General features: G+C 36.8%; 1 protein-coding gene across 5 annotated transcripts in view; it reads right to left on the bottom strand.

Moving 5' to 3' along the window:
- CNTN4 (contactin 4) overlaps window positions 1-27,135 on the bottom strand; it is an 824,548-nt gene that overhangs the window by 258,388 nt on the left and 539,025 nt on the right. For all 5 annotated transcript variants that reach the window (XM_037800525.1, XM_037800543.1, XM_037800528.1 and 2 more), the window contains one exon: window positions 1,097-1,192. In XM_037800525.1, coding sequence (XP_037656453.1) covers window positions 1,097-1,192 — 96 coding nt within the window. The remainder of the gene's footprint in view (window positions 1-1,096; window positions 1,193-27,135) is intronic.

Below are 27,135 nucleotides of genomic sequence, written 5' to 3'. Positions count from 1 at the left end.
GAACTTTGGAGCAGATGCCAGCTGCATGCCTTCCCAGCCAACAGAGGTTTTCCGGACACCATTGGCCATCCTCCAGTGAAGGTACCCGATTGCTGATGTGTTACCTTGGACACTTTATGGCCTTAAGACTGTAACTGTGTAACCAAATAAACCCCCTTTTATAAAAGCCAACCCATCTCTGGTGTTTTGCATTCCGGCAGCATTAGCAAACAAGAACAACAGCTTTCCACATTCTTCCTTATTAACAAAATCAAGATTTTTTTCCATGATCATGACATATCTGCTTAAAAATATGAACCGAAAACTCGATTTTTCAATTTCCCTTGCCTCTGGGGGTGATCATTGAAATGTTGGCAAAAGTTGTCAGGCAAAGCAAACCTCCCATAATACAAAGGAAAATTAAAAAGGAGAAAGCCTTTAGCCTTTTGTCCTTACCTCTTCACATTTCTTTCTGTCTGCAATGCAGACTTGATGCTTTAGCTATGACATGTGCTTAGGACTTCAGAGAATGATAAGAGAAAGGGCTGAAAGGTTTCCTCAAGAAGTTGTATCTGCTTTAGACTTTGAAAATCTTGTATATGTGAACAACACAATCCAATGTCTTTAACCCAGTGTGAGCCGAGCTTATTGTTATTCGCAGCCAAATGCATTTCTAACTGACCTAGTCATTATGGGCCTCCACGCAGTGATCTTGGATTTTGTGGTCAAGGCACTTTGGTTCTGGGTCTGATCCCTATCAAGATTAACAAAAGAGATGAAATGAAGTGGTACCATCTTTTTTAACCCAATAAAGTTGTAAGAAGTACTCGTAGTTTTAGTTGCATTGCTTTACCAAGCAATAGGATTCTGATTTCGATTGACTCAGGTGTCTTTCCCCTTGTGCCAGGTAGACAGAAGTGGAGTAGAACATTTGCACAATCTGATATTTTCCTATCCTAATTATGGACACCATGTACGTTGACTCTTCCTTTACACGGAGGACTTTGGGAATCTCTACAAATGACACTGCCCCCTCAGCTGGTGCCAAAAGGGAGAACATTCAGCAAGAAAAATAGCAGTCAGTGAAGTGTGTACATGTCAGCGCATTTATATTTACCTCCAGAATGGGGCGGAGGGCCACACAGCAGTACCATTCCCTGACCCTGACGGACGGACACCGTGCTTCGGGTTCTTGTTTTAAAGTTTTCAAGATCTGTTAGGAGAAATAAAGGGAAAATGGTTTAAACTTTAAAGCCCTAAGATATTATGGGAGAGTATCACTATTTCAAAAAAGGACAGTTCTCTGCTGAAAAATAGCCTTTGTAGCTCCTGTGTACGAGCAATTCAGTTTGGCTTCCTTTCACATGCTATCGTCCCTGTCTTCTTTGAGCCTATAGCTGTGCCACCCAGTAGGGCAATTACTTGCCACATGTGGGTATTTAAATCCAAATTAATTAGAACAAATTAACATTAAAAATTCACTTCTTCAGTCACAGTAGCTAGATTTCAAGTGCTCAGTGGGCACACATGGCTAATAGCTTCTGTATTACGCAGCACAGAAATAGAATATTTTCATTGTCGCAGAGAATTGTGTTGGTCAGTGCAGTTCCAGATGAAGAAACCAAGTTTAGAGATGTAAGTAACTGCCCAAGATCTCTCTATAATTAAATATCATTGTGAGGATGCAAATTCATGTTTTCTGATGCTCAATTCTGCTCACACCACAAACCATTCAATATATGCAATTATATTTGTCTCTCTATATACTTAGAATCAAACAGTCTCTCTCTTCACACACACACACAGACACACACACACACACAAAACTGTTCTAAAGTGCTCGTGTGTTTTAAAATATGTAGTCCTGGGTACTTTTGGAAGTAGAGAGTTCTCTTTCCTCAAGATGTTCGAGTGTGGTTAGAGAAATAAGACATTTACAAACCCAATGATCACAATTTGAGTCAGTAAAGCAGTTGCAAAAATAAGTTGATATAATAAACACATCTGAAACATGACTGACACATTTTTGTTCAGTAAGTGGCTTTCTCCTACCCTTCCAATGTTAGTCTCAGATAGTGGAATAAGGACCATTTCATTTTTGTTGCCTAAAACATTGGATCAAATAACCTCTTATTGGATTTGAGGATTCTTCTGGACCAAATCAGTCTTGCAGGGCTGCAAGTTATCTGGCTGAGCATAGCACAGTGCAGTGACATCCATTAACTACTTCTTGAGGTGTTTTATGATGATAATCTCATTTGATCCTAACAAAATTACATGACTTAAGTACCATTAACGTTCCCATTTTACAGACTAGATGCAGAGGCACTATGAAATTTGCTTAAGGATTCAACATTAGCAATTGATAGAGCTGGCATGTGAACCTGGTCAGCTTGCCTGTACTTACAAAACTGAATGTTTCCACACTCAAGCTTGATTTCAGGGATGGTCAGGATACTAAAAAATGCACACACCTGCATGTCTTGATTACCAGCTTCTTGAATTAGTCAATGTTTTAAGCTCATACATTATTGTTTCCATTACTTAATCATTTATAAAAATTCCAATATATACCATCTGGTTGCCAGTTCAGATTCAAACATTGTGAGAACACAGTTTCTGCCCTATAGGGACCTAAGAGTTTTATGGGCAGGACTGACACATAACATCTAATCATGATAACTCAAAGACCTCCAGGGTTAAGGTGTGAAAGGGTGCCTGGAGGAAACACATACTCAGCAAAAAGCAAAACAGTGCTACAACTGGAATTACATTGCTGATGTAATAAATTTCTATTTATTCAAGGGGTACCAAGTGAGGCTTGAACTTTTTTTTTCTTTCTTTTTCCTCTTTAAGAAAATGGTTTGAGAAGCCTTCAAAAGGGATTAAACCAGAGATTTCTAAAAACTTTATTATGGAGTATTTTAAATAAATACTATTCAAATTAATATTTTAAATTAACCTTGACCATACAAACAATACTAGAACAGTTTGAATTGTCACTTATTCCTTATATTTAGGGTAAATTCTCTAAGTTTTTGCAGAGATAGCCCATCTACTCTCTGTAGTTGCACGAAAAACTAAGAACTGATAGATAATAGAGGTCAGGTCATATCTGGGCAAAACATACCACATCCTCTGACTAGTAGAGCATTAAGAATTGGGTGGGAAAATGAGAAATATACACAATGTTTTAAATCATCTTTTCTGAGCTTAAAAAACTGGATTCCTTTTTTTTCCTTTTTATTTTATGAATTCATTCAATTCTGGGTAGTCGGAATACATCAGATTCATAGGGTATTTGAGAAAATATTTAGAAACACTTCTTAGTAGTTAATTGAAATAGATTCCAAATGGTAGACCCCAGCTACAAAGGGAATGGAAAGACTGTGTTTGGGTAGATCTGAGTTCGAAAACCATCTGATATTTATTAGCTGTGTTGACCATGAGCAAGTCTCAAATTTTTCATAAATAAAATGAGAATAAATGTATTTTATTTTTAAATGATAGTCAAAGGCAAAGACTTAATGAGATACCATTTGTTCCAGTTTGCCAATGCTGCCCATTATGCAAAAAACTAGAAATGGATTGGCTTTTATAAAGGGGGTTTATTTGGTTACAAAATTACAGTTTTAAGGCCATAAAGTGTTCAAAGTAAGGCACTGACAACAGGATACCTTCATTGGAGAAAGGCCATTGTTATCCGGAAAACCTCTGTTAGCTGGGAAGGCACGCAGCTGGTGTTTGCTTCTCCCAGCTTGCATTTCAAAATGGCGTTCTCCAAAACGTCTGCGTCAGCTTCTAACTGCTATCTTCAAAATGCCTCCGTAAGCTGCAGCTAGCAGTGAGCTCCTTCTGTCGGAGCTTTTATAGGGCTCCAGTGAACTAATCAAGGCCCATGCTGAATGGGCAGGGCCACACCTCTATGGAAATTATCTAATCAGTCATCACCTACAGTTGGGTGAGTCATATCTCCATGGAAGCAACCTAATCAGAAGGTTCCAGTCTAATCAACTCTAATATGTCTGCCCCCACAAGATTGCATGAAAGAATATGGCTTTTTCTGGGGGACATAATATATGCAAACCAGCACACCACTTGAAGGGAACAAGGCCAACCATAAGGCTTCTCATACCACAGGGTTGGTGCTTAGTGTATACTTTTGCCGTCCACTGACAGATGCTGTAATCTAGTAGCAAATCATAATCCAGTTATTTCATTTTAAAAAGGGTTCCAAATAGCAAAAGGGTCCTAGAGTGTGGCTGAAGATGCTAATCAAAGGACACTATATTTATGCACATGCACTATATTTACGCAGGTCCAAAAGTGGTCTTTTTGGATATAAGTGCATATCCAGACCCTAAATATTAGCAGCATGATAATTTCCAAAACAAAGAACTATATGTGTGAACAGGTATTTTTTGAAGCTTGTAGACGCCTGGCAAGAATTTTCTCAGCAATATTTCCATATACATTGTTCTGTTTAGATACAATTTATCTTCAAATCTTTGGTACTTAGCAATGATCAGTAGCACCAGGCATTATGAGAAAGACTGCATTATGCATAATGTTCTATCACTATAACCAATACACAGATAGCAATAATAGCATCTATCTACGAAATGAATTGAGGTCTTACCACATGCCAAGCATATTTCATAAATGATCTCATTTAATTCATTATAGTTTAAATTCCCAAGCTCAGAGAGGATACAGGTTCAAGTCTTTCTCCCTCCCAAGTCTCTGCTCTGAAGCACCAGAAACCTATAGTTTCTCAATGATTTAATGAAGTCAGTGAAAAAGTACATTGAAACCAGTTAGCATCCTATAGAAACAAAAAGTTCCTCTGAATGAACTGTTTGTTCTCCAGGGAATATGCAAGTAACTCCACATTTCAATGCACAATGTGAAGTGTTAGTAGATTGATTCCAGATCTGCTATTCCTTTCCTTTTCTTTGTGCGTGACCACCTGATGTGCGGATTTTAAATGTTAGGTGAAAAGGATGAAGTTGAATGAGAAGAAAATTATGAAAAACAACTCTATGAAGAAGTAGGATTTTTGAATTATTAGAATAGCTGAGGAATTACAACTGGGTGTGTGTGTGAGTGAGAAGGTACATGTGCGTGTCCCAAATCTTTTTCTTTTCTTTTTTTCTTTTTTCTGAATGTGATCATGTTTCGCATGATACCAGCAGGGCCGCCTTTTTTAAATTTATTACCATTATATATTATATTATATTTTTGCTCTCTTATAACTTTAGAGGAAAATCAAATATTGGTATTATTAAAATTGTTTTAAAAAGTTGAAAACTCACTGGCCTATCTTTAAAATAATATGATTTTTTTCTTTCATTACCATGGAATAATGTGCCAGCAGTCTATTCACCACAATGATTTTGTATGTAGGATAGGAAGTAACATAGATTAATAAGGATACTCCATGTATTTTATGTACTACTGCAGTGGAACTGCAGCTTGGGGCTTTTGTGAATAAAATCTGGCTGCCCTGAATAGCCCTTTGAAAGAGACATACCTGATCCGTGAGAGAATTATAGTTCTTATTTTGTTTTAGAAAAAAATTTGCAAAAGATCTTTTCAAAGATAACGTGCCATAGATCTTTTGTTTGCTATTCTCTAAAATGAGGATTAATTACTATTTAAGTAAAATGTAATTGACTTGTCCATCTTCAAATTCTTTCCTTTTCAAAAGAGAATTGAGCTGTAAAAACAAATAAAAATTTAGAGACATCTTAAAAAAAAAGAAAATTACTCTTTGGCTCCATGCAATTGGTTACTAAAGATGTGGCTGAATACATGGTTTATATGTACTATGAGAATTAATATCCATGTACCATGGTTTCTCAAAACAGCTTATTTTTCCAGCTTTGTATATGGTCCCATAACGTAAGATCTGTAGACTCTCAAAAGTGTAAAATGGCTATACTTTTTGGTGTTGATTTCATTCATTGGCATTTTACATAACTTTTTCTACCAGTCCTGCTAACGGATGCACAATTTTGTGGCAGATGTGTTTTTATATTTTATTTGTCTGTGAAAACAACTGTCCTTTATTCTCCTATGGAATGTAATATCAGCAGTTTATTTTTAAATGAGATTAGAAAACATGCTATAGTATTTGGAATGTGTAGCTTATTGAGAGCAGAAAGGAAGTGATTTAGCAGTTAAATTTCTAGGGGAGTACAAGTGCACAAAGGCCTTAAAGCAGCAATAAGCAATAAATAATAAAACGCCTTACAGTATGAAAACATTTGGAATTCAGACCACAGAGTAAATTGGAGAGTGCAGGAAAAAAAAATCTCCACTTATTTCCTGTCTGGAAAGTTATTAAACATTTAGAGCTGGGGAGCAGGTAGCTTATAATAAATACCTGGACATAGTCTATAGAAAACAAAATCAAAAGTATTTAAGATATGTTTTAAGAAGAAATAACAGTAAATAAGAAAGAATAATCTATTTCGGCCATCTCAAGGGTCTGCCCATCATGTGTATGAACGGGAAGTACTGAAGCCATGCACAGCGTGAAACTACCCAGAGCAGGGAGATAAGAACTCTAGCACAATAACAGCCAGGAAAGGTTAATGAGATAATTCACAAAGAGGAGGGAGAAAAGGAAAGGGCAAAATAATAGAGTAAATCATTTCAATGCAAGTCAAAAACACCAATTCACATTTTTCCTGACTTGGGTAGAGCTGGATTTTATTAATTCTCACAGGGTGACCTCAGAACAAAAAACTGCAAGCACCACCACCAGTTCTCAGTTCCTCAAGTTGTGAAAAAAACAATAAGGAAATAGATTATCAATTCAGAAAAATGGTCAAGCAATACATTTGTTATGAATATGATTTCCATAATGTTTGCACCATTTATATAAATAGAGAGGTGTTTTAGAAAGTAACTTTAAAAACCCATTAACGTGCAGCATATTTTAAATTATGTCTTGAATCTCTGCCATTTGCCCCCGAGTGTATGTATGCATGCATTTGCATTTGCATGGTTTCCTGAATTACAGAAACTCACACTGAAAATAAATCTAAATATACCAAAACTTATGAGTTCCAAAGGCACATTTTTGGTATTCTTTCCATTCAGGAAGAAGGCAGAAACCCTTAGTAAGACTGGCATGATTTACTGGGTTTCCCTGTGACAGAGTACATAGCAAGAAGAAGAAACTGCATAACGGTTAAACAGACTCTGAAGTCAGAAGGACCTCACTATAAACTCAGCACTCATGCTCTCAAGCTTTATGATGTAGGTGCATTACTTAATCTCCTTGAACTTCCGTTTCTTCATCTCTGATCTTGGAACAGTAATTCCTATACCACAGGGCTTTTTGAAGATTAAGAGCATACATGTAAAGCACTTAACTTACTACAGAGTACAAATTTAGTTGTTAATAATGGTAGCACTACCATTGTCATTTCTGAGCATCAGAGAAAAATCTACAGGAAATGACTCACTGGGGAAAGCTATTGAGTCTAAACTTCAACCAGATAAGGTAACATTAGAGTGGCCAAGTCAATCTTACTGTGCCAAAAGTTAAAATACATCCTCTTTTGCTAGTTTTAATTGTGACTTCAATTCAAGACAGGTACTGAAGTGAATCTGATTTCATTCTTTGTAGTTCATGAACTGTACTTGTTATATGAATGGAAATTAATGCAACACATGTATATACTTGATTCAGATAATTTGTTAGAAATTCTTTCTATGATGAAGTGGTCTGAGAGAAGTATTACTTTTTAAAGTAAAGGTGGAAAATATTTTCGTAAAACAGTAGAAGCTAACGTTTAGTTTACTTTCTATAAAAGATGCAGAAATATTTAAACAAATAAAAGGTGAAAATTACATTGTTTACACTAATTACATACAGTTATTCACCAGGCTAAAAGTTTAAGAAGTTCATACTGCATACCAAATGCAAGTAAGATGAATATAAATGCGGATGCACATACGGAAATTTATAAATGGAAATCAAATACATCTATATATACTAATAATCAGAAGCTATCCATAGATATGCATGACCTATCTTCCTGTCACTTATTCATTTTTCCATTCGTTTATACAATCTTTGGCAAAGATTTTTTTGAATTCTTCTTTTGTATCAAATATTGATGTTAGCATTTTATCCTTCTGACATTACCCCAATTTGATGGTTTAAAGTAAGGGACTCTAATCTGATCCCCAGGTGGTTGTCTGGCATTAAAAAGAATCTCTTTCCCTGGAGTTCTTTATACAGATAACGAAGAGAATCCAAGGTCTTATTAATATTCCTAATTTAATGTGCACTCGATTTACCAATGACTCATTCACAGAAATGGCTTCTGACTTTGTACTTTCAGAGCCCTTAATGCTGCTGCCATAGACAAACAATGAAAATCGTTAGAGCTTTATTGCAAAATGAAAACGGAGAGCGATGACCGAGAGCTCTCCCAGGTGCTGATTCTGGCCTTCATAACAGTTTCCCTCCACCTAGGTGAATATTTTTCTCACCCTTTTATATGAGATGAAACTCTATAATTTAGATGTTATTTTGGAATTATTGAAATCCAGTGTTAAACCATCAATATCTGCAAAGGAACTGCTATTAGTCATTTACAGTTAAAGGATGCATTAGTCCAGTTAGATTGCTGCTTCTTAAAAGATGAGTAAGAACAGTTATGGATTCTATGAATGTGAGTTTAGATTAGCTAAAAAAGGAAATAAATGGAAATTTCATGTATGAAATAATGGGGAAGGCAAGGTGGGGTAAAGAAAGCACAAGAGAGGACTAATGGCTTAAAAATAGGATGAGAAAAGGTAACTGGGATCATCAAAGACAAATTTGCATAGGTTCAGCAATACTATATTTAGCAAACTAAGAGGTTAGTCCCTTCTTTCTCTTCTTTCATCACATTACCACATCACCCTATGTTTCCAGGAATAGAACTTGGGTAAGAACTGAAAATAACATAATCAATATTATGTGTTAAGGAGGCGTCTGTGGGCTAGGTTAGCAATTTAACCACCTTTATAAACACTGTTTCTTTGGAAGGATGTATGGCCAGTTTCAACCAGCATATATAGGGGACACAATTTATTACTTTCCACGAACTTACTCATTTATCTGCATAAAAACTCATTTATTTCATAAAAAGTAATATCATGAAAAGGCAGATAATATTACTAGTCACATTTTACAGAAAATAAAACTGACATCTGAGATCACAAAGCTAGAATACGGCAGCATTTGCATTAGACTCCAGATCCCTCTGACCTAGCAGTCCATATGTTTGTCGTCTATACTATAATGAATCAAAGAACACGCACAGAAGCATACTTGTTGATTCTCTGACTATTTGGGGTTCTCTCAATTTTTCACATGTCAACCATTTTTTTTTTTTTTTACTTTATAATAAAATAAAGGTCCTTTGTTGCTCCTATCCCTGTAAGTGCATGACTTTCCTGATAGTTATTTTATTTCTCATTTTAGTTCTTTTCTTTTACCTTATTTCTTTGACATACTATATTTTATCTAGATCTTTGTGCTATTTAAGAAGTCAAAGAACAACTCAATTTAAAATATCTGAGTTTCCCTGTGTGTTTCACAAAATTGTGCACCTATCTAACTCATGGGGTTACTGCGATTAGTGAGATGACATTGTAAATAATGTTGATCTCCTTTGGAGACAGGTGCCCTAAATACAAGCTATTATTACCAGCATTTTTCTCTACAGGAGCTCATCTCTTTTCACATTTCATCCTGACTCAGGAGTGTTAATGGTTAGGCAGCTGCATTCTCTATCTTTGGTTTCATGCTTACACAACACAAAGAGAAACAAAGGTATCAGAAAAGCATTTGTCCCAGTACATTTTAGAATCTTCATTGTGCTCCATGAAAGTCCTTTGGGATCTGGCCCCTGCCTGCATTTCAAGCTCCATCCCCTGCTACTCTCCCCCTTACATATTATTTAATACTGTAATAAACCTATTTTGCGTCATTTCTGTCCTTTATATACCCTATCTGTCTCAGGACCTTTGTACTTGCTTTCCCCTTTGACTGGAGTGCTCTGTACACATGCTTTTAGCTTATTATGATCATTCTTCAGGACTTAACTCAAAAGCCACCTCCTCAGAGCAGCTTTCCCTAAGTGTTTATCTAAAGGGAACCTTCACCTAGATCCAGCTACCGTCTATCTGGTTTATCGCTATACTCCACCCCTGAAACGTCAGGCAATGGTGGAAGGAATCTTGCCAGTCTTTATTAGGTTGTAACCCAGTGCTCAAAACAGTGTTTGATAAATATTAGATATTTAATTACTATTTCTTTATTTTTGAGCACTGCTCTTTCTCTTGTTTGCCACACTAAGGTGGTAGCCAATAAGACATATTAGATTAGGCTGAACTTTCTTATGGTTCATCCACATGGCACACTGTTTCCCTACATCTTGGCTATAAAGGACCTTCCATCCTGTATGCTCAATGACCAGAGATATCTGGAAGATAATTTTTTAAGAAGTCTCTTACCAAGGGCACTGACCCCCTACCCACCCCTTAAAATGATACACTATGATACACTAAGATTGGAATGCAATCAGAATATGAAACAAAGCCATTGCTTGACAAAAAAATACCCCCCCCCACACACACACCTGGCCCACTTTAACACGGAAAGCTTGAGAAGATGAAAGCATGAAACATCACATAAATTGCATGGGCCAAGGACTCCATCCCAGAAAAGTTTTCTTTCAGTCCTTAGGGATGGTGGGGCATTGCCTCCTCAGTTTCTTCATATTTAAAATTAAAAAAAAAAAAAAAAATTGCATGGGACAGTTATCTGAAATCAGGGGCTGTTACAATCTAGTCATTGGTATATCATACTATTATCTCTTCATCTAGAGTGAGAATTCCATAACTTGATAGACATGATCATTATAGCTTTGATAGAAACATGATTCTTCATTGAATTTTTATTTCATGGCCTTTCCTTTGTTCTACTGAAAATTAAAATTAGCAAGCTGTAATTCATTTTGCCAGTCTTCTTAAAAACAAACAAAATGGGCAGCCCTAGAGGGCAAATCAGATACATTCAAGTATCACTAGAATAAATATTCTCTGAAGAAAATGCTCAAAAGGTACATATGCACATATCAAGAGGGCATTGTAAGTAACCTATAGAAAAAACCTTGGATATCTATTACTAAATAGAGATATAGGGCCATAGAACGTGATTGAACTCAAGAGACTACAAATCTGCAAGCTGAACAACTGGTCATGAAAAACCCTGGTTTAAAGTGAAAAAAAAATCTCTTCCTTTTAAACTTTTTCATTCTATTTCTTTTCTTTTGGAAATCTTCCAGGGACACAGCCTGGGCAATGAGCTCACTGTCAAACTTACTTAGCATTTACTGGCAGTGGGTACAGTGTCTCAGGGAAGAACGGCACTTTCTCTTTTCCTGCTCATAAATGAAACAAGATGGATGTTCATGAAGTTAAACTTTGTCTTAATTCTATCAAAAGAATTAAGCAATCTTCCCAAGCAGATTGGGAGGAAATTGCACTGATTGTTACTTTAAAGGGAAGCAGGCTTTATCCTGAAAACAGGCTCTGAAGGAAAATTTTGCTTCAAATGCAAACAGAAGACTCCTCATTCACTACTTAATCAGTTTTAGATTTCTGACCTAATAAAATAGGGATTGGTGATTGGTGACACATAACCAAAAATGCCAAACATGCTTAGATTTACTGCTCCTAAGAAACTGGACATGCTTTGTCATATAGCTATTTTGGGGAAATTAAAGCCGTTAGAAGTAACAGGTCTGCTTAGTCACTGGCTCAAAGAGGGCTATTTTGCTTTCTTTTACCTTCCCCTTCTTTGAGTATAAAACATTTCTTGGGATACTGAATCCTGAATGTAAGGGCATAAAAAAGCTCTGTATATACATGAAAATTCCAGATGAAGAGCAGCTGTTATTTATGTTGAATTAAAGTTGCTTCGGCAACTTCAACCATATATTTTTATCTCTTTTAATTACAGTTTTGAAAATAAAACCATCATCAAATATACATGAAAGCTATGTGTTTACTCATCATTGGTTTAGACTTTGCTATGGGTGCTATCTCACTGATTCATTTTCAGAGTGGAGTCAGCTAAAGGGATGCATTGTGTTAAACCTGCTGGTCTTTAAGAAATGTCATCCCTCATGTCCTTTGCTCTTAAACACACCCTAAGATAGACGAGAACCAATACCGTTATGTGTTGAATTATGCGCCCCCACCCCATAAAGCCATGTTGAAATGCTAACCTCTGTTACCTATCAATGTGACGTTATACGGAAACAGGGACACTGTAGATATAATTAGTTATCTTAAAATGAGTTCATATTGGAATTGTGTGGGTCCTTCATCCAGTATGACTGGATTAAGAGAAATGGGAAAGAGACACAGTTCCAGAGAGGAGAAAGGCTTGTGTAAATGGAGGAGACAGAAATTGGAGTCATGCATTTACAAGCTGAGGAACACCAGGGATTGCTGGCAAACACCAAATAGAAGAGGGGAGGAAGGATTCTCCCCTATAGACTTCAGAGGGAGCGGGTCCCTACCAATACCCTGAGTTCAGAGTTCCAGCTTCCAGAACATTGAGACAATACATTTCACACAGTTGGTGGTATTTCGTTATGGCAGCCCTAAGAAACTAAGACAATTACCTGGAAGATGTCTTGAATGAATACCTACTAAATGCCAGCCACTGTTTTAGGCACTGGGGATACATCATTGAAAAAGAAAACAATCACCTCTTTTCTCAAAGCACTTAATATGTATTAAATATGCCAAACCACAACAGCAACAACACATAGTATCTTTGATGGTGAAAAGCACCATAGAAAAATAAGTTAGAGAAACATGGTAGGGAATGTCGGATTTGAAAGGAAAACATAACATACAAGCAGAACCTTTTTACTTTCCATCCTACTTCTAAATGTGGGACAATAAATCACTGCCCCTCTGACAACTCAGCTCTTGGAGCCCAGTCAGACTGCCAAGAAGAGTGCAAAGTTGAGCTGAGTGACACAGCAGTTTTGATTTTGTTTTGTACTTCTTATTTATTACTGAAGTTGAAGACATTTTAGTTCATGTAACACGGAGGAAACTGATAACTAAGTATTTTCATCTAAATTCAAAAGTTTAAAACAGCTCTCTGGCAAAACAAAAACAAACTTCTAAATAACTGCCACAATGGGAGATATACCTGAGGAGGCATACGAATTTGCAGTGATTTCCTAAAGGAAGACAATTTCCAACTTAGTATTGCGATAATTTCCTTGTCAGCTTTGGATGGAGTTACTGTTTTCTGCCTCAGAATTTCTGCAGAGCCAGAGAATTTCAGAATTGGGGGGATCTTACTATTTGTTCTTCAGTATGACCTCCCTCCCTTGCCTTTTATTCTTTCCTTCCCTTGTCATTATTATTAATGGTGATATGTGTGGCAAATGCTGTGGGGAATATGAAGGTGAAACATGATTCTTGACCTCAAGAATGGTAGAAGAAAACTGCTATGGGAGTTGAGAGGACATACCTTTTGCTTAGGATGGATCATCTAATCAACATTACATTTGCACAGATGATGGTCCCAGGACAATGGGAAATCAAGAGACTTGGGTCTTGGTCTTAGCTTGTGGTACAAAAAGATGGCCAACATCTCCTACTTTGGCATCCACAACCTGGTTTCTCTCCCTCCCAATCTCTGTCTCTTTTCCAGCTCTAGACATTCTCCCCATTGTCCCTACTACGGGTCAGTGCACACTGACAGTGCCACAGCACAGCCTCCCCTTACTGCAGGGTGTGACTGGATCGATCCTTCAGAGAGCTCCAAAGTTAGTGTGTTCCGGTTAGTTACTCAAATCCAGACTCAGTCAACTACTGAGACTACTGGAGCTCTGGTTTTCAAATATAGAAAAACAAGCCTTCATCCAGCTACTGCCTCATCTTGGGCTTCAGACCACTGGCCTGCCATTTTCCAGGCTTCATGATGTTATTCTTGAAGTCATTTTCCATTCCAATTTCTCTGGGCTTGTCTCTGCTTCAGTTTTCCTGCTAGAGTTTTCGGAATACTCTGGGGCAAGTTCTGTTGCTCTTCTGCTTTCATTTTTTTTCCAGTTGCAACTTCACTGTGGCATCTGAATTTCCACAAACTTCTTTAAAGTCTGTAGATGAAGCATCCACAGTGACCAGGATGCTTCATCAGAGATCCACGGTATCATCACCAGCTCACCCAAGTGCACACACACATTTTAGGGCCATCTTAAAATTTCTTCATCACTTGCCACAAAGCATGGCTGTGTGGGAGAGATGTGCAGAAGAGTGTTTTTGAGGTATGAGGGACAGCTGTCAGGAAATGTGGGAACTCTATTGATGAAAGCAATGCCCACATCCTTTCTGCTCAGCTGGAAGCTTGCTAACTAAATCAGCCATCTCTGTCTTGCAGTAATAATAAACCCATTTAGAGCTAAGATTTATTGAGTGCTTACTACATGCCAGGCACTAGTCTAAGTGCTTTTCATGTATTAACTCATTTTATCCTCCCAATAATTCTATGACATGCACACTATTATATTCCCTTTTACATATGAGGAAACCAAGGCCCAGAAAAGCAAAATAATTTGCCCAAGTTCACAATGTTAGTAAATGGTAATGCTACAGTATTATCCCAGCTATCTGGCTCCAGATAACCTGATTTTTTTCATTTTTAATTTTTTAGTGTGCAACATATTAAACATACAGAAAAATACAGGATGCTTATGTAAATAATAAAATGCACATGTGTAAACCCAATACCCAGCTTAATAAACAGAACACTGCCAGAAACTTTGAAGGGCCCATGTGTCCCTTCATGAGTAGCTCCTCGTTCCCCCATTCCTGGTGCCTGCACACCCCCTCCTGATTTCATCTTTATCATTCTACTGATATTTTTCCTTACGTTTTTATCACATACAAATGTATCCCTAAACTACGTATTGTTTAGTCTTGAATATAATCTAGAATCATCTATGATGATGATAATTTAACAATAGCAATAATAATAGAAATGACAACAATAAAATTAGTAGTAGTATTAATAATAGGAGCAAGTAGACCACTGATACATGTTTCCATATATTTTATAGTACTTATTTTTAACAAATTAAAAAAAAAATTTTACTCATATTAGCTTATTTGATCATCAAAAATCCCTGTGAAGTAGACAGGGAAGGCATTAAGTATTAACTGCATTGTACAGAGAAAGAAGACATTTGAAATTCAGAAAAATTAAGAGAATTGCTCAAAGTTAAACATCTAAATAAATAAGTGATGGAGGACTGGAATCCAAAGTACTTAGTGGAGATTGCAAACCCCTTGGGGTCAACAGTGACATCCATATTTCCTAGGCGCCTTAAAATCCATCTCAGGGTTCTGACAAAGCAGACATGCCTTGAAATTTTGTTCTTAACCATGATGATGAAGCAAGGCTAAATTGAATAGATTGAAGAGCAGAAGCAGAATATTTTAAATTGAATGGACTGAAGAGCAGAAGCAGAATATTTTACAACAGGTATCCACATTTTTTTAACACTCTATTTTCCTCCCCTGAAAAGGGTCTCCATTAGTTTAACAAAATTCATGATCGGGAACAAATGTTATCTTATGGAATTGCCATACTGGGTCTAGAGTGAAATGAGGCTACAGAGATTCAACAATCCGGTTCAGCTGTGGTATTAATAATGCTTTTCCTAATTAGTGTTAACTGCAATATTTTAATTGATGCAATGTTTTACTGCCTTCACAGCTTGAGTGAGCTGAAGCACAGAGAACAATTTTTCAATAATGAAAAATAACAAAAACTACTCTGATCTTGTTAAGTTCTACATGGACATTTTGTGACAAATCGACATTGTAAATTTACTGTATTAGAAAATGGGATGAAAACCACATTCATTCAACTACCTCACCTATTTTAAGTGTCTAATATAGGCCAGATACTGCTCTAGGGGCTTGGGACACAGCAATGAAGAAAACAGACAAATATCTCTGTCATTGTGGAACTTACATCTGGCCAGGTGAGGGAGGAAAATAATAAACATAATAAACAAGTTAATTAGATAGTAGTTAGAAGTAATGTAGCTGTGTGGGGAGAAACAAGCAGGGAAAGAGGAATTGGAAGAGTTGAGGAGAGGGAGGCATATAAATTATGCTTTCAGAGTAAGACGCTGAGTAGGTGACATTTAAGCAATGGATTTTGCCAGATGAGTTTTTAGGGGAATCATTCCAGGTAGAAGAAAATGCTCTCAAATGGCAGAATCTTGGGCATCTTCAAAGAACAAGGAGGCCATCCGGGCTGCAGTGGAGTGAATGAGTGAGAGAGCAGTTCAGAGATGGAGTTAGGAGGCAATGGCGTGGGGAGGGTGGGTGAACATGTAGGGTCTTGGGAAGCCTGTGAAACCTTTGGCTCCTATTCTGATGAAAGTGGAAGCCACTGCAGGGCTCTGAGCAGAAGAGTGACTTGGTTTGATGTGCGGTTTGGGGGTTATTCAACTCAATTCTGTTCAACTACAATGACTGCCTATTACATGCCTGGTAGATTGCTAAGAAAGGGAGGATGCTAAGATAAATGAATATAAATGAAGATAAAGCCCCTGCCCCTGAGAAGCAGCACCTCTTGCAGGAAAACCTGGACAACTGCCCGATTCAAAACAGACAATGACAAGAGCTTGAGGAAATGTGAAAATAAAATGCTATGGAATTACAGAGGAGGAAGTGAAATATTTGTTTTCTCACAGGGAAAAACAATAATTTAATAAAGTATATGACATGCGGTTTTGATATGGGAAAATGTAAGATATCAAGAGGAGAGAAAAGAGATGAAGAGAAGAATATCAGGGTTGGGGACAGCATGACCAAAGATAGCAAGGCATTAAAAATAACAGTGTGGTACAAAATGGCAGGAAGGCACCTGCACAAAAATGAAGACATGAGCTAGAAAGGTGGGTCTTGACACCCTAGAATGTTGTTTTCCACAGAATACTCTTATTAAATAGGGTTGCCTTAAAATGTTTTTTGGTCAAGTTGGGAAAGCCTAAAAATTGTACTGACCTCTTAAAGATTCACAGTTCAGATTGCAGAAAAATTACTGCAGGAAAGGGTTTAACTTTATTTAACCCATGATTCCCAAAATTTATTTGAGTAGTGAATACTTTCTTTGGTGGGCGGCAGCAAAATAATATCTGGATTTTGGAAAGCTAACTCATAAAGAATGGTATGAAGTCAGGATGACTACTCTGAGTAAATACCAATAGAATGGGAGAACCTAAAAAATAAAAGCTAAATTTAGTTGCTGCGTTTGCTTAATCCTTCTTCCAGAAAACTTTAAAGAACACACAATGTAATATAAGGACTTAAGCAATTAACATTTCTTCTGAAAAGTCTCAAAGAAAGAAGTAGAAACACAATGTGAACTGGCAATACTTATTCATCTTTATTCAGAGCATTGGTACTAGCCTAAATTAGATTTCACTGAATTAATGTACCAATGAGAAAATTTGGGGAGTATATTTAGCTTGTGTATTAAGTATAAATTTTATTTTTAGATTCCAGCTTTTCATTTCCATTTTTCTTTCTCGGAGAAATAAGGACACAGTAAAAACACACTATGAAATTAAAAATGATATTGAAAAGTGAATTTAATCAAGTGGTATTTTTGGATTAAGGGATGCTAAAAGATTCTGCTTGATTGGCTTAAGGAACCTCAAATTCGTGTCAGTCATACTGATGAGTTCTTCAACTTTTCACATTTTGGTTTCTAGAAAACCTTCAAATATAATTCTACAAGAGACATCTCCCTATAATTCCATTTTAGTAAAAACTGCAGTGAAAGAATGGGAAGGCTACCTAGTTCAGTTTGGTCAGGTTATAGTATAGCGTCTTGAAGTCTCTACTTTTTGTCCAAAATCAAGTACATAACCTAATTCTGATGGCACTTGGATTTAATCTAAAAGAAGAAAACAGAGATTTAACCTCCTGCATCTAAAGCGTCAAGAAAGCCCTAACCAACAATTCAATAGTGAAAACAAAACATCCTGTTCTTTAGTGTAGCTGTTTCTGTGATTAATGAAAGGGTAAAAAAGTAAACTTTTAAAAGTCTGAGACAGAGCTCTTTAAATTATCTGCAATAATGACCATACAGAAATTAGGCATAATACAAAGGAATTCTTTGCTCATAACCACATTTTATATTATTTTGATTTGTTTTTGCATTGATCATATAAAAACAAATTTCAATTAGAAGATACCATTCCATTACTCTAAAATAGGGCTGTTGGAAGTAAAATGAGATCCTTTTAGCCTATGTGAGAGAAAAGATTTTCGAGTCCTCTCGAAAATGTGAGGGTCATCCCAGTGGTGGAAGAAAAAGAGATACTGAGATCCCACAAAATCCTTTCCATGTTCTTTGGAGAGAAGAAAAGAGAATAACAGATGAGTGTGGGGAAACAAAGGTAATACATGATGTTACTCTGCACCAGATTCTGGAGAGAGGGGGATGGATGTTTGAACTAAACTCCATAAGGAAAAGGTCAGGACCCTACATCACCCCACTCACATATTTTCTGAAAACCTTGTAGGTGTGCCAAAACCTATTCTAGCTGTTTATTTGGGTATAAGATCAAAATGGCAGCTTGCCAGTTCCAACTGTAATAATTAACCTTCCTAATCTAGATGATACGTTCATATTTATGATACTTTCAAAAATATCAACCCCTTTCAGGGTATTTGATCATTTAAATATTCCAGTGGGTTGGTGATTCTTACTAAAACTAGCAGACCATAAACAAACTTAGAGAATGGAATTGTGGCTACTACACAGGCACATTTTTCTTTACCATGGGCAGAGAATTCTAGCATTTCAAGTTTTCAAAGGATTCAAGAGATCATGTATTTCCACTCTCAAAGGAAATGGAAACTTCAGATGTCAAGTGTTTTGCTTCAAGTGCCTAGATTGTTCTTGGCAGGGCCATGATTAGAATCCAAGCTCACAATTTTGCTTCTTTCCCATTCGACTTTACTATACTATGCTAACAGATATTGCAAGATCTGTTCTGCAAAACACTGAGCTCTGATGCTTCCCTATGAGCAAAAAATGGATTCATCACCAATGAGTTTGGGAACTACCATTTACTATGGCTCCTTCTTGGGGATAGACACTGTAGCACCAGAGACTCCCATTAAACATGTCAAAACCAAGGCTAATTGTAAATTGTTAATCTCTTCTAGAATCAGTGTTCTACTAAGTTCTAACTGCTGCTGTGGAGCATCATACTAGAAAGCAGAATTTGAAACATTTCTTTGGTGATTTAATGAGTTTTAAGAATAAGAATCTGTAAAACATGGCACACAATCTTCAGTATTTGTTCCAAATTATTCAAAGAGGTGAATGGATAGGAAAATATACCTGAAAGATGTGGCAGATGTGAAACATGCTAAATTTCCTTATGTTGTAGACAGCAGGTGCTTGGCACTGCATTTTTTATTTGGCATTCCTAACTAGTCATAACCTACCAGCAATGAAGTATGTAGTGTCTTGCCATTTTTCTTAGATATGAATTTGAGTCATTCATTCTCCAAGACTTATTCATGGAAATGGGTTACCTGAATATTATATGAGCCCTTTGAACCTCCTAGCCCTGCAATTCTACATGACTTTGCCATTCTCTCCTTCTCATATATTCAGAAACAGTGACTATGCCAGTTTGAAAATGTTATGTACCCCAGGAAAGCCATGATTCTTTAATCCAGTCTTGTGGGGTGGGACCTTTTGAGTGAATGTTTCCATGGAGATGTGACTCACCTAACTGTGGATGAGACCTTTCGATTAAATTATTTCCATGGAAGTGTGAACTCACCAATTCAGGATAGGTCTTGATTTTTTTACTCGAGTCCTTTAAGGGAGCTCACAGACAGAAGGAACTCAGAGAAGCTAAGAGAGACATTTTGGAGAGAAGCTAAGATATGTAATCTAGAGTTTGCCCCTGGAAGAAGCTAAGAGCTGACACAGACTCAGATGCTTGGAGACGCTAGGAGATGCAGACAGAAGGACATTTGGAGATGAAGCCCAGAGTTTGCCCTGTAGAAGCTAAGAGAGGACTCCCAGATGCTTAGAGAGAAATGCCCCAGGAGAACCAAGCAGAGAGCTGGCAGAAGCTAAGAAGGACATAAACCCAGAGACATTCTGGAGAAAGCCATTTTGAAATGCAACCCAGGAGCAAAGGACCAGCAGATACCAGCCACGTAACTTCCCAGCTGCAAGAGGAGTTCCTAATGCCAATGGCCTTTCTTCAGTGAAGGCATCCTCTTTCTGAAACCTTAGTTTGGACACTTTTATGGTTTTAGAATTATAAATTTGTAACCTAATAAACCCCATTTATAAAAGCCAATCCATTTCCAGTATTCTGCATTCTGGCAGCTTTAGCAAACCAGAACAGTGACTAAGGCTAGCAGTGGTTGCCTTTTTTACCCTGTAAAAGACATAGCATGGAATTAGGTAATGCTGTACTGGTAGCTACAACTGAGATGATCACAGAGATCTAGGAAAGTGGCAGCTGAAACAAAGAGGGAAATCATTCTTGGGAAACATAGTAAGAAACCATGCTAACAAAATGTCCTCAAAATAGAATAGATCAAGAACTGAGAAGAAAAACCATTTAAGGTCTCAAAAGTTGTCACTATGTTTGATTAAACCAGCACCATATCATATTTCATGAAGGTAATCATCAATAATTAAAATCCCAAAATCCAGTAAAACCCAAAGTCCTTTTCCCATCATGGATGGAAATATGCCAAATGCTTATGGGTGAAAAGTTGGGATGGAGAAACATTACCACATCAGCAATAGGAATATCGAGGTCTGAAAATATGCTTTTGAACCTCATCTGACAAGGTCTTATAGGTTAATAACAGAGATTAATGGGTTTGAGGAGTAGATAAGAGTTCTCTAGCTTTGGAGAAACACCCATGTGTGAGAGGAATCAAGAGTGAAATATATAACCTCTGTTTTCCGCAAGTAAACCTATTTCCATTTAGAATGAACTAACTGTGATGTTTTTTCATTTGAACCTTGACATCTTATATACAGCATTTTTTACAAGGTTAGTTTTCTTTATTTTACTGCCTTCAATGTGGAAATAATTTAGCAAGTGAACTTGCTGCTCCTCAGCAACCACAATGAAAACAAAAATACTTCCCCAAGGAGGTTACATGTCTCAGAGCAGGTGGAGAGACGGAGATGTTCCTATGTTTTACAAAAGCTAATCTCTGCTTTGCAAATCTTTGTTCACCAGAGGAATGTTTCCATGAATATTGGCACTTCAGAATTTCAGAATCTGTATTTTTTAAATGCACAGTATACATACACCACTATATTAACTTTGTGGGTTTTATTGTTATTATATCCATTTTAAAACCAAGAGCTTGAACTAAGGATCTCGCACTCTCTCTCTCTCCTCTCTTTCTGTTTGGGGGGGGGGGGGGGGGGATTTACTGAAGTTAAAACAAAACACCCTTCAATTTTAGAGGTAAGTGCTAAGTGAATGGAATTGGTTGTGACAGATGTCTCTTAGCAAGACAGTTTCTGTAGCTGATTCTTGAAGGATTCAGCTTTTGAATAATGCTATCAAAATATGAGTGCATTTGTTAATCCAATTGGGTTCTAGCATTTTTGCTTAGGAATATCACAGTAATAATTTGTACATATTTAGCTAGAAGATGCATGCATCACTCAGTTTTAGATACTTTAAAAACATCTCATTCAAAATTAAGCAATATTAATATTCAAGCAAATTAATGTTACTCCTCTTAAGTTAGGAGAATTGTGGCTCCTCAAATGATCCACCTTTGAAATAAAGATTATTTACAGCCATTATGACCGAAGATACTATGTCATAGAAATCCCTATTGTTTGATTCAGGCAAGTCAACATTTCACATTGTAAAAATGTCCAAATTAAGATCCATGTTGGGAAAGTATAGGGATTATTTAAAAATCTGGAGACAAAGTTTGCGGGTTTGTTTTCTTCTTCTAAATGAACTTGGTAGTGGAAATCCCTAAATCTGTACAGGCTTCAGTTTCTCCATCTTTAAAAAGTGGGAAATGAACCAAATAATAACAGCAATAGTGGCCACCGCCATCTAACTCTTCACAATATTCTTGCGAATTGCATTATAAAAGTTATTTAAAACAAAACCTATGAGTAATTGAATGGCTTGTCCTCACTGAAACAGGTAGTTTGTGGCAACTCAAATGTTGCTCTTCCTTTCTCTCCTTCATTATTAAATGCATACTATGTTTATGACATTGTTAGCTCTGGTGACTTGGAATTTACAAATTAGCAGGGAAGACATATTAATTAAGCAACTAAATTCAATTTCATTTTACTATTATAATTAAAATAGTATTAAAAGCAATAGTACAATAAAAAGACAAAGTTAAAAAATGGGCAAAGGATGTGAATAGACATTTCTCTAAAGAAGATATAAAAGCGGCCAATAAGCACGTTAAAAGATACTCAACATAATTAACCATTAGCGAAATGCAAATGAAAACCACCCATCAGGATGACTGTTACTAAAAAACAAAAATGAAAACAAAACAAAACAAAAGAGAAAATACAGAGTATTGGTGAGGATGTGGAGAAACTGGAACTCCCATGCATTGCTGGTAGGAATTTAAAATGTTGCAGTGCTGTGGAAAACAGTTTGGAAGTTCCACAAAAAGTTAAACATATTACTGTCATGTGACCTGGCACTTTCACTTCTAGATATACACCCCAAATAATTGAAAACAGGTATCAATTAGATACTTATATACCAATAGCCATAACAGCATTATTCATAATAGCCAAAATGTACAAACACCACCAAATGTCCATCAACAGATGAATGGCTAAACAAAATGTAGTATATACATATAACGGAATATTATTTAGCCATAAAAAGGAATGAAGTTTTGATACATTCATTCTACAACATGGATGAACCTTGAAAACATTATGCTAAGTGAAATAAGCCAGATACAGATGGACAAATATATGATTCCACTCATACAAAATATCTAGAATAAGAAATTCATAGAGACAGAAAGTAGACAAGAGGTTACCAGGGGCTGGGGGAAATAAGGAATGGGAGTTATTGCTTAATGGGTATGGAGTTTCTGTTCCAGGCGATAAAAAATTTTTGGATGGTGGTGATGGTAGCATAAGACTGTAATTAATGTCACTGAGTTGTACACTTAAAATGATTAAAATGGGAAATTTTATGTTATGTATGTTATATTGCAATAAAAAGATAGAAAAAATTAACACACCCATACAAGAACCTTGAAAAAGTAATAATACATATTACTTCTGCAAATTGGTGAAGGCAGATACTGATTATCACCAAATATTTATCTAATTCATCTACAGACCCTGAATAAAAAAATAAGACAATTTTCCCTGTAACAGAAAACAATCAAGAAAATATACTAGTGAGGGATAGCAGGAAAAGACAGCTCATTGGTCACTTGCTGAACTGCTTTTACCTAAGGTATGTAGGTCTATGATAGATAAAAAACTTGCTCTGCTACAACCAAAGGTGTTGGATAAATCCATACAGTACTGACAGAAAGCAGTGATTTTCCTGGTCTTAAGACTTGGTTTGCTTGGCATATTAAATAGAAAGTTCTCAAGCAGAACATCTCACAGTAAGCTTGTCAGCTATGGGTCCAACTCACACAGAGCACATCTGCTTACTTAGGCCTTTACTTTGCCATGCTTGACCGGTTCTGCTACTCTACCTTCTGAGGGTGGTTGCAAAGTGAATATCCCTGAGGATCTTTCAGAAAAATATAGCATCTACCCTAGATGACTGGGTCACTTACCTGACGGAAGGCAGTGAGCTCTGGACATCTATTATGGCTGGATGATTCTCTCTCTTCAGTTCACTTAGTCACAACTAGTCCCTTTACCTGGGCCTCAAATACTGAAGAGGGAACCTGGCCCAGGTGAAGCCATAGAGTTTAGAAGATGGGAATTTGATAAAATTAGGTGTGAATTCTTTCTTTTCTTTGCTACTTACAAACTCTGTGACCCTGACAAATTACTTCCTTTGGTTTAGCTTTGTTTTTTGATGTTGTTGTTTTTCCACTTTTAAAAGAAGATAATGGTTTTTTCCTGAATATTAAGAGATTATGTCTGTAAGTTGTTTTACATGGTATCTGGAAAATGCTAAGCCCTAAATGGCAACTGCTGCTATTATTACAATCATCATTAGTATTATTTCTACCTTCTCAAAGAAAGACAGAGATACTTCACTTGGAAACTCTACTAAATAGCTGGAAACCATAAGCATTTCTCTATTCTCACACAGAATCAACGGTCGGGTTCAAAACGAAAACATTAACATCACCTGTATTAGTCAGAGTTATCCTGAGAAACAGAATCGGCAGGATACACACATACATACATACATATATAGTGTCTGTGTAAATATTAAGTGAAATGTTGCAAATATTATAGGAACTGGCTCATGAGACCTCAGGGACTGGCAAGTCTGGATTCTATAGGGGAGGCTGCAAGTTGGGAATGCTGAGGAAGGTTTCAATGAATTCCCCAGGAGAAGTTGGCTGGCTGAAGAAGAGAGAAATTCTACTTTCTGACTGTTGAAATCATCACTTTTCCCTTTAAGGCCTTTGCTGATTGGACAGGACTTCTCTCATTGCTGAAGGCAATCTCCTTTGTTGATTGTAGATATAATCAGCCACCCATGCCATCAACTGATTAATGATTTAAAATAAAAAAAATACCCTCACAGTAAACATCAGGTCAGTGCTTGCTTCACCAAACAACTGAACACCATAACCTGGCCAAGTTGATACATGAATTTAACCTTCACATGCACCTTTCTGTTTTCTTCTAGTTTAGTTCTGTTTTTCTTCTGCCTTTCTTTTTTTTTTTTTAATTATTCATTTTATTAAGATATATTCACATACCACGCAGTCATACAAAACAAATCGTACATTTGATTGTTCACAGTACCATTACGTAGTTGTACATTCATTACCAAAATCAGTCCCTGACACCCTCATTACCTCACACAGAAAAACAACCAGAATAATAATTAAAGTGAAAAAGAGCAACTAAAATAAAAAAAGAACACTGGGAGCCCTTGTCTGTTTGTTTGTTTCCTTCCCCCACCTTTCCACTCATCCATCCACAAACTAGACAAATCGGAGTGTGATCCCTATGGCTCCCCCCAATCCCACTGTCCCCTCCTCATAAGCCACATTTTTATACAATTGTCTTCAAGATTCATGGGTTCTGGGTTGTAGTTTGATAGTTTCAGGTATCCACCACCAGCTACTCCAATTGATTAGAACCTAAAAAGGGTTGTCTATATTGTGCGTAAGAGTGCCCACCAGAGAGAACTCTCGGCTCCTTTCAGAATCTCTCTGCCACTGAAGCTTATTTCATTTCCTTTCACCTCCCTCTTTTGGTCAAGAAGATGTACTCCATCCCACGATGCCGGGTCTACATTTTTCTAAATCAACTGTATGAAAAAAAAAAAAAAAAACATACAATAAAAGAACATTTCAAAGAGACCATAACAAGGGAGTAAGAAAAAGACAACTAACCTAACTACTTTACTTCCAACGTTTTCTTACTCTACCCCAAGAAAGTAACCTAATATAGCAACATTTCTGTGAACTTGGTCCTACTCTACCCATAAGAAATTAACAGACCATAGTCATTCCTGGGCATTCCCAGAACATTAAATTTACCCATGATAGCTTATCTGTTCTTCTTGGATTATTGCTCCCCCTTCCTCAATTGCTGTCTATTGCTAGTTCCCCTACATTCTACATTATAAACCATTCATTTTACATTTTTCAAAGTTCACATTAGTGGTAGCATATAATATTTGTCTTTTTGTGCCTGGCTTATTTCGCTCAGCATTATGTCTTCAAGGTTCATCCATGTTGTCATATGTTTCACAACATCGTTCCTTCTTACTGCCATGTAGTATTCCATTGTGTGTATATACCACATTTTATTTATCCACTCATCTGTTGAAGGACATTTCAGTTGTTTCCATCACTTGGCAATTGTGAATAACGTTGCTATGAACATTGGCATGCAGATATCTGTTCGTGTCACTGCTCTCCGATCTTCCAGGTATATACCAAGAAGTGCAATCGCTGGATTGAAGGGTATCTCTATAATCTAGTTTTCTAAGGAACTGCCAGACTGACTTCCAGAGTGGCTGAACCATTATACAGTCCAACCAACAATGAATAAGAGTTCAATTTCTCCACATCCCCTCCAGCATTTGTAGTTTCCTGTTTGTTTAATGGCAGCCATTCTAATTGGTGTGAGATGGTATCTCATTGTGGTCTTAATTTGCATCTCTCTAATAGCTAGTGAAGCTGAACTTTTTTTTATGTGTTTCTTGGCCATTTGTATTTCCTCTTCAGAGAACTGTCTTTTCATATCTTTTGCCCATTTTATAATTGGCCTGTCTGTACCATCGTCATTGAGTTGTAGGATTTCTTTATATATGCAAGATATCAGTCTTCTGTCAGATACATGGTTTCCAAACATTTTTTCCCATTGAGTTGGCTGCCTCTTTACCTTTCTGAGAAATTCCTTTGAGGTACAGAAACTTCTAAGCTTGAGGAGTTCCCATTTATCAATTTTTTCTTTTGTTGCTTGTGCTTTGGGTGTAAAGTCTAGGAAGTGGCCACCTGACACAAGGTCTTGAAGATGTTTTCCTACATTATCTTCTAGGAGTTTTATGGTGCTTTCTTTTATATTGAGATCTTTGGTCCATTTTGAGTTAATTTTTGTGTAGGGTGTGAGGTAGGGGTCCTCTTTCATTCTTTTGGATATGGATATCCAACTCTCCCAGCCCCATTTGTTGAAAAGAACTTAATGTCCCAGTTCAGTGACTTTGGGGGCCTTATCAAAGATCAGTTGGCCATAGATCTGGGGGTCTATCTCCGAATTCTCAATTCAATTCCATTGATCTATATGTCTATCTTTGTGCCAGTACCATGCTGTTTTGGCAACTGTGGCTTTATAATAAGCTTCAAAGTCAG

Source organism: Choloepus didactylus, chromosome 1 (assembly GCF_015220235.1).
Source record: "Choloepus didactylus isolate mChoDid1 chromosome 1, mChoDid1.pri, whole genome shotgun sequence".
In the NCBI taxonomy this organism is placed as follows: Eukaryota; Metazoa; Chordata; class Mammalia; order Pilosa; family Megalonychidae; genus Choloepus; species Choloepus didactylus.
The sequence above is the reverse complement of the archived record's forward strand: the minus strand, read 5'-3'. Positions and strand labels throughout refer to the sequence as shown.